Here is an 8991-nt window from a genome sequence, read left to right on the forward strand (position 1 = left end):
GGGACCCACCTACTACCCCTCACTTGGCCCAAGGGTAGGGAAAGAACATATCTTTGTTCTCGCGAGATTCATTTAATCCCGCGAGAAGAGAAGGCGGTCGCCGTCGGCCGAACCAAGGCTGTGGCGAGGGAGGGGGTGTGGTAGAGGAGCGCGAAGTCCCCGGGAGTAAGGGGGAGGGGGCGGGGTCGCGCGCACCGGGCGTACGCATGCGCGGAAGCCGCCGGTCGGGCTGGGCTGAGAGGGGAGGGGGCGGCCGCGGCAGAGGCGGCGTCGTTATTTCCGCGGTCAGGACTGTGCGTGGCGGCGCGGGTGGCCACGGGAGAAGTAGGTAGGGACCACCTTTGCGGAGCCATTGGGACCCCCTCCTTCCCGGTTCCGAGAGCCCCAGCCCCCAGCGCGTGTGGCAGACCTTGGGGACGCCAGGTCACCCTGCGGCCCCGGCCCTCCCGCCGCGCCTCAGGTAGGAGCCGCGGGCTTCCCCTTGCCCGGTGCCCGCGGAGGCCCAGGCCTCGCCCGGTGTTACCAGGACGACGAACTGGCATCCGGCATGCCCGCCCTCCCGCGCGGCGACAGCGCTGTCCTTGCTTCCGCGCCCTGTCGGGCCGGGGCCGGGCCGGGCGGACCTGGTGCGAGTCCCCGCCTCAGGTGCGTCCCCGCCCTGGGCCCAGCAGGTGGGACCCTGCGGTGATCGCCCACGCCTTGTTCCCCGCGAAGCTGTGCCGGTGTCCTGCCCCTACCAGGAAAAGGTTGGCCCAGCGAGCTTCGGGTAGATAAGGGGCTTCCTTGACTTGAGTAGCTGCCGCTTGGGGTCTTGGGCTGCAAGAGGGTGCTCCAAATAGGACCTTGGTTGGTTGTGGCCAGTGTTGAAAGTTGCAGGTTCTGGAGTTGGTTCTGTTTGGGCCAGCGGTGTGATGGTTTGTGATTTTTCGCAAAAAAAAAATCAAACTCTTGAAAAAGCAAACTCTTTTATGAACCCTGGTAGGTGGTGGGTTATTAATAAATGAGTAGTGTTACTTATTGTAAGATGAATTGGTTTAAGGTAATTTTTTGCAGTACCATTCTCATACTCGGAAGAGTTTTGCTTAGTTTGGTAAGACTTTAATCCAGTACTTTAAAAACAAACAAAAACACATGTGTTGCAAATATTCTTGCCCTGAAAGGTAGATCTTTTTGACACCAGTGTTGATTTTACAGGCATAATGGTTATGAAAGCTCCTGTAGAAGATGATGATTCAGGATGGGAGCTCAGTATACCAGAAAAAATGGAAAAAAGCAATACAAGCTGGGTGGACATAACCCAAGATTTTGAAGAAGCTTGTCGAGGTGAGTTAGAATTTTTGGATTAGAAATTAAGAATCTGGAAAAGGGTAAAAGGAAACCTTGATTGTGATTTCTAAACTATTTCAACAAATGAAAAAAAAAATCTGTGGGAAAGTGGGGTTTATCAAGTTTGTTGACTACATTTATTTGTTCACTACCCTCTAACTTTACCTTTCATTTAAAACTAGTATATATTTGATGTAGCGTTAAATACAGATGTTGAGGCAATTTCTCCTATTAAATTTTTCTAACTTTAACAGGTTGGAGAGTGCATAATAATTTCTAGCTATGCAGACAATAATTCTGTCAACCTAAAGACACTGGTAGTATTTTTGTATCTTTAAAGTTTGAAAAGGTCAAATTTCTGCTTAAGATCTTCCAGTAGCTTCTTGTTGCACATAGAATAAAATCCAAACTCCTTCCCCATGGCATATCTGACCTGCTTCCTGCCTACCACTGAGACTTCATTTTGTACTACTGCCCTGCTTGGTTCATTATGTTTCAGTCACAAGTCCCCTTTTCTCTCATTAATCAAGGTGGTTGCTCCCTGGGCCTTTGAAGTTTTTTGTTTTCTCTATCTTAGATTGTTTTGCTCCCAGATTTTCACGTGGCTGACTCTTTCCTGACTTTCAGTCATCACTTAAATGTTACCTTGCCAGTGAGGACTTCTTAAAACAACCAGTCTAAACAGATTCACCCCCTCATTCTGTTCTCTCCAACTCTACCTCAGTTGAATCACCCTGTTTTATTTTCTTCATAGCACTTAACTTTGCCAGAAACCATCATTTTCAATTATTTCTTGTTTGTTGTCAGTCTGACCCACTGGAATATAAGCTGTGTGACAGCAAAGACCTTATCTGTAATGCTAGCACTGAGAATAGTACCTGGCTTATAGTAAGTTACTGTGGGAGAAAGATGTTGCAGTTGGCTTTCTTAAAGGTTTACCACCTTGGAAACCCTGTGGGGTCACTATGAGTTGGAATCGACTTGATGACTGGGTTTTTGGATGGGTAAAGTGAGTTAAACAAACATTTAGGAATAAAATAAATGAAGAGATGAGCATGTTTGTTGTTTGAAGAGAAAGAGCTTTAGAGAGGGAGAGATTGAAGATATGAAAAAAGAGTAAAACAGAATGAGAGCTTGAACTCTTAAGAGAGGATGTGATCAGGAACATGGTAGAAAAATTAATTTGGGAAAACAATAAGGACACACTGAGACAGGAGAAACAGGTTAAGATGGTGAAAATACAGCTATACTTCTAAGTGGAAGGGGAGGAATGGTGGAAGAGTTCACACATGATGACTTCTGCTTTCTTATTACACACGAAGCTTAGGTCTTTTGGTGAGAATGAGGCGGGATGTGTAGAACAGTGTTCTGAAGGACAGGAATAAGGACTTGGAGCAGCTGCAGGTGGAAAGGGAGCCAGCTGAGTACAAGCAAAATGATAAATCATGTGCCTAACCTTTGTTTTGAAATGTGTAGTTAATATATGCCTGAGTGAGACAGTGGAAAGAACATTAGACTGAGAGTTGAGTGACTGCCCATATGTGTCTATCTAAGGAAGAGAAAAGTAGAGTACAGTTTTTGTGCTGAAGGAAGTTAGACTGTTAAGTGGATAACTGAAAATCATACCTATCATTTTTCATTGCTTTTTAAGTGGCCCATATTAGGGGGCTGTCATTTATGAACCTAAACAATTAGAGAAGGTTTCATAAAGGTTATGTGCCTTAAGTTTGGCCTTAAAGGAGAGATCGAGAATCTATATGTGAAGGTGTGAGGTGTTATCCTCCTAGACTGAGATGAACCATATGAGCCAGAGTTCACTGAGAGGTTTATGTTTGGGGAATATTGAATAATTTTGCTTGGCTATAACAGAATTTTCAGTGCTGGAAATTATGTCTTCAGTGCCATTTTGTTTTTTTTAATTTGAGCTTGTTTTTTAGGCAGTGGGAAGTCTTGAAATGTTTTGAGCATAAAATTGAAAATGTATTCCACTTAATGTTCAGCACAATGGTTTGGACATAGTAACCAAACCAAACCAGTTGCTGTTACGTCGATTCTGACTCTTGGTAACCGCATGCGTTTCAGAGTAGAACTGTGCTCCATGTGGTTTTCAATGGCTATGATCTTTCATAAGGTCTTTCTTCAGAGGTGCCTCTGGGTAGATTCAAACTGCCAACCTTTTGGTTAGTACCCGAGCACTTAACCGTTGGTGCCATCCAGGGACTCCTTGGACATAGTAGCTTCTCAATAAATAGCATAGTAGGCTTTTGAGTCAAATAAACATGGCTGAAGTCCTAGCTCTGCTGCTTTTTAGCTCAGTTACCTTGGTGTCTGTAAAATAGAGCTTCTACTTTATAGAATTTTGGAGGTTAAATGAGATAATGAATGTAAAGTACTTGGTCCATAGTAGGCACTCAATAATGGTAGCTGTTGTTACTCGTGGTGTTTGTTTGATTCAGAGGTGAAGGTATATGAAGAAGGTTAATCTGACAACATCCTTTTGTTGGATGAAGAGCACTTTTAACATTGAGATAAACTTTTACAATCATTCCAGTTGAGGTTGTAAGGCCTTGGACTAGGATAGTATAAACAGAATGTTCTGTATGGAACAAAGAAAGTGCATGTGGCTTCACTGGTGAATATTGGAGTGGTGAAAAGAACATAGGACTTGATATTCTTTGAACATTTCCCTCGGTGGCAACAGAGAGCGAGCCCATAAATCCTTCAGCCTTCTCTTCCCACATCTTGTGGGTGGAGTTCAAAGCAGCTCATTCACAAGTAGGAGATATCTTTATAGTTTCCTGTCCTGGTGGCCCAGTGGTTAAGTGCTCTGCTGCTAACCTAAAGGTCTGTAGTTCAAACCCACCAGCCGCTCCTCAGGAGAAAGATGTGGCAATCTGCTTCTGTAGAGATTTACAGCCTTGGAAACCCACTGGAGCAGTTCTACCCTGTCTTATAGGGTTGCTATGAGTCGTAATCAGCTTGACAGGTGGGCGTTCTATCTTTAAGAATTCATGGAAAAGTTTGCATTTTACATCGTTTTTTCACTTATTTTAAACATCTTTCCCTCCCAAATTGTCTTGTAAATTTGGCAGTCTAGGCAGGTGCACCATTTTCATCCTGTGGCTTTGAGTGCCCTAGTATAACATGTTCACCTGGGGTTGTGCATCGTGCAGTTGAAGAGCACAGGTCTGCAGTTCAGTCTCAGATAAGTCTGACTTTGGAGGTCCTCTAGTTTTTACCCCACTTGGTTTCGTTTTTTGGGTTGTAAAGAGAATTAAACCCAAGAAAGAAGTTTTAGAATACTGGTGGGGAGAGGTGCTTTGGCTTGGCTTTTTGTTGTATCGTAAGTCAGCCTTGTTTTTTAGTAGAAGGAGTGTTGGATAGGAAACATGATTTAATCTCTGCTTCAGTGTGGATTGAGAGGGGGTAGCAAGTCATTTTCTTGCCAGCATCATATCATACTATTTAACTCCTCCATAATAACTCTTGCAGTGTCTCAAATGGCACAGATATATACATTTTGAAACTAAAAAGTTGATATTACAGAATTAATCTTCCTTTTCATTTAGATTTAGGACCAAAGGCTGTTGGTAGTTCTTGAGCCTGTGGTATTAATAATTTGTTTTCCCTTCTTGAAATATTCAGATTCATAGTCTCGATTATAATTTAGACTTTTGTTATAGTGACTTCTAAAAACAAAATTTACAACAGCTACCATTATATTCTTTTCTTTCAATTAACTTTATCACAGTGGTCTCTCCTCTTTGGTAACAGCATGAGACCATTTGGCTAGCCTCTGCTGATTTATTTTTTTGGCACTATAAAGCAGCCTGCATACTGACGACAAAGTTGTTTTTCATGCCTGTTTCTACTCTTTGTTTTAGTGACTCTTCAGAGTCCTCTGGATCAAGTACACACTTCTAACTTTCATCATTTCTTTTTTTTTTCTATGAGACAGATGGCACATATTCCTTACACATTCCCTGTAACTCACCTTGAGGCTCTTGTTTTTTCCTCTCTTCTTTCTCAAATTACTATTACTATTTTATTTTTAGTGAAAATATACACAATAAAACATATGCCCATTCAACAGTTTTTACATGTGTAGTTCACATTATGTCACCATTTCCACTGTCTCTGCCCTTAATGTTTCATCACCGTTAATTTATACTCTCTGCCTCTTAAAATTCTCATCTGTGCTTTAGAGTTACTGTTGTCATTACAATCTCATATATGGTAGGCAGTTCTTCAATAGGGTGCAATGCTGAAGACAGATTATTTATTGAGCTAAATTGTTGTTTAAAGATGACTTCATGGGTAGTTTTAGCTCAAGATTAAAAAGTTGTTTCCTACAGTAGATTGAATGGTCCCTCTAATCTCCGTGTGTCCAGTAAGTCTGGTTTCCAATAAGAATTTGAAATTCGGTTCCTCAGTTTTCCTCCTTTTGGTCAAGATCCATCTATTGGGTCCCTGATCAAAATGTTCAGTAATAGTAGCCTGGCACCATCCATTTCCTTCTAAGCTTCCTGAATCTTTCTTCCTCTGTTGCTTCAGGTGATTAGAGACCAGTTGTTGTATCTTCTGTGACTGCTTGCAAGCTTTTAACACCCCAGGCATTAGCCACTGAACTGAGAGGAAGAGCAGAAACTCTCAAAATAGTATTAGGCCAGTTGACTGGACAAGCCCACAAGACCATCACCCCAAACCTTTGAACCAAGAAAACTAATCCCATGAAGTGTTTATTTGTTTAAGTAGTATCAACAGCTGCAGCCCCTTTTTTTTTTGGCTGCTAAATTTTTGTTGTAAAGTTAAATGTAAGATTTTATTTGTCGTTTTGCCCCCCTTTAAAAAATTTTTCTAGTGTACAGCTTAGTGATATCAGTTGCAATAGTCAAGTTGCGTAACTACAGGCATACTTTGTTTTATTGCGCTTCACTTTATTATGCTTTGCAGATGTCGCATGTTTTACAAAGTGGAGGTTTGTGGCAACCCTGTGTCGAGCAAGTCTGTCAGCGCCATTTTGCAACAGCATGTGCTCACTTCGTGTCTCTGTGTCACATTTTGGTAATTCTCGCAATATTTCAAACTTTTTCATTATTATCATATCTGTTATGGTGATCTAGGATCAGTGATCTTCGATCTTATAATTGTTTTGGGGTGCCGCGAGCTGCGTCCATGTAAGATGGTGAACTTAATGGATAAATGTTGTATGTGTTCTGACTGCTCCACTGACCAGCCATTCCCCCATCTCTCTGTCTCTCCTTGGACCTCCGTATTCCCTGAGACATGACAATATTGAAATTAGGCCAGTTAATAACCCTACAATGGCCTCTAAGTGTTCAAGTGAAAGGAAGAGTCGCACGTCTCTCACTTTAAATCAAAAGCTAGAAATGATTAAGCTTAGTGAGGAAGGCATGTGGAAAACCGAGACAGGCCAAAAGCTAGGCCTCTTGCACCAAACAGCCAAGTTGTGAATACAAAGGAAAGTTCCTGAAGGAAATTAAAAGTGCTACTCCAATGAACACACAAATAATAAAGCGAAACAGCCTTATTTTTGATATGGAGAGAGTTTTAGTGGTCTGGATAGAAGATCAAACCAGCCACAACATTCGCTTAAGCCAGAGCCTAATCCAGAGCAAGGCCCGAACTCTCTTCAATATTATGAAGGCTGAGAGAGGTGAGGAAGCTTCAGAAGCAAAGTTTGAAGCTAGCAGAGGTTGGTTCCTGTGTTTTAAGGAAAGAAACCGTCTCCACAGCATGAAAGTACAAGGTGAAGCTGCAAGTGCTAATGTAGAAGCTGCAGCAAGTTATCCAGAATATCTAGCTAAGATAATTGATGAAGGTGGCTACAGTAAAGAACAGATTTTCAACGTAGATGAAACAGCCTTCTATTGGAAGAAGATGCCATCAAGGACTTTCATAGTTAGAGAGGAAAAGTCAGTGCCTGGTTTCAGAGCTTCAAAGGACAGACTGACTCTGTTGTTAGGGGCTAATGCAGCTGGTGACTTTAAGTTGAAGTCAGTGCTCATTTGCCATTCCAAAAATCCTAGGGCCCTTAAAAATTATGCTAAGTCTACTCTGCCTGTGCTCTGTAAATGGAACAACAAAGCCTGGATGACAGTACATCTGTTTATAACATGGTACTAAATACTTTAAGCACACTGTTGAGACCTAGTACTCAGAAAAAAAAGATTCCTTTCAAAATATTGCTACTCAATGACAATGCATCTGGTCACCCAAGAGCTCTGATGGAGATTTACAAGGAGATTAGTATTGTTTTCATGCCTGCTAACACAACATCCATTCTGTAGCCCATGGATCAAGGAGTAATTTTGACTTTCAAGTCTTATTTAAGAAATACATTTCGTAAGGCTATAGCTGCCATAGATACTGATTCCTCTGACGGATCTGAGGAAGGTAAATTGAAAACCTTCTGGAAAGGATTCACCATTCTAGATGCCATTAAGAACATTTTTGATTCATGGGAGGAGGTCAAAATATCAGCGTTAACAGGAGTTTGGAAGAAGTTGATTCCAACCCTCTTGGATGACTTTGAGGCGTTCAGGACCTCAGTGGAAGAAGTAACTGCAAATGTGGTGGAAATAGCAAGAAAACTAGAATTAGAACTGGAGCCTGAAAATGTGACTGAATTGCTGCAATCTCATGATAAAACTTTAACACATAAGGAGTTGCTTCTTATGGATGAGCAAAGAAAGTGGTTTCTTGAGATGGGATCTACTGGTGAAGATGCTGTGAACGTTGTTGAAATGATGACAAAGAATTTAGAATATTACGTGAACTTCGTTGAGAAAGCAGTGGCAGAGTTTGAGAGAATTGACTCCAGTTTTGAAAGAAGATCTGTTGTGGGTAAGATGCTATCAAACAGCAGGGATGCTACAGAGAAATCTTTTGTAAAAGGAAGAATCGATTGATGGGGCAGACCTCATTGTTGTCTTAGTTTAAGAAATTGCCACAGCCATCCCAGCCTTCAGCAACCGCCACCCTGGTCAGTCAGCAGCCATCAACATCAAGGGAAGACCCTCCACCAGCAAAAAGATTCCCACTAGCTGAAGACTTAGATGATGGTTGGCATTTTTAGCAATAACGTATCTTTTAATTATGGTATATACATTGTTTTGTAGACATAATGCTATTGTACACTTAATAGACTACAGTATAGTGTAAACATAATTTTTACGTGCACTGGGAAACCAAAATTTTGTGTGACTTACTTTATTGTGGTGTTTGCTTTATTGTGGTGGTCTGGAAGTGAACCTCCCAATATCCCTGAGGTATGCCTGTATTACACTTAGTCAGTGCCAGTTTTCCTATCACCATAGACAAACATTCAGTACTTCTTATAGAATGATTCCTCCTCCCTCCCCCCCAACCACTAGTAACAATTGGTTTTTATATATTTAGCTAGTCCTGTCATTTCTTTTAAGTGAGACAATACAATATTGTCCTTCTGTGATTGATTTATTTCAGCATAATATCTTCAGGGTTCATCCATGTTGTAGCATGTATCAGGACTTCATTTTTCTTTAAGGCTAGGCAATATTCCATAGTATGTATGTACCACAATTTTTTTTTTTTTTTTTTAATATTTTATTGTACTTCAGGTGAAGGCTAATCTGTATTTATATTGATATTGCATAGTGCACA

The 8991-nt window shown here is 41.5% G+C and overlaps 1 protein-coding gene across 5 annotated transcripts in view; it reads left to right on the forward strand.

Annotated features, from left to right (window-relative positions):
* Positions 1–202: 202 nt before the first annotated feature.
* The window catches only part of NAA35 (N-alpha-acetyltransferase 35, NatC auxiliary subunit), a 110398-nt gene continuing 101609 nt past the window's right edge, over positions 203–8991 (forward strand). The window contains exons 1-2 of one of the 5 annotated variants that reach the window (XM_012556961.2): positions 203–324; positions 1195–1323. In XM_012556961.2, the coding sequence (XP_012412415.2) occupies positions 207–324; positions 1195–1323 (247 nt within the window). In that variant the 5' untranslated portion in view covers positions 203–206. Of the gene's footprint in view, positions 329–370; positions 461–746; positions 767–1194; positions 1324–8991 lie in introns of those variants that run through there. The other 4 variants (XM_004381315.1, XM_023735798.1, XM_023735799.1 and 1 more) reach the window with 4 other exon arrangements.

This window comes from Trichechus manatus, unplaced genomic scaffold, assembly GCF_000243295.1.
Source record: "Trichechus manatus latirostris isolate Lorelei unplaced genomic scaffold, TriManLat1.0 scaffold00082, whole genome shotgun sequence".
Lineage (NCBI taxonomy): Eukaryota > Metazoa > Chordata > Mammalia > Sirenia > Trichechidae > Trichechus > Trichechus manatus.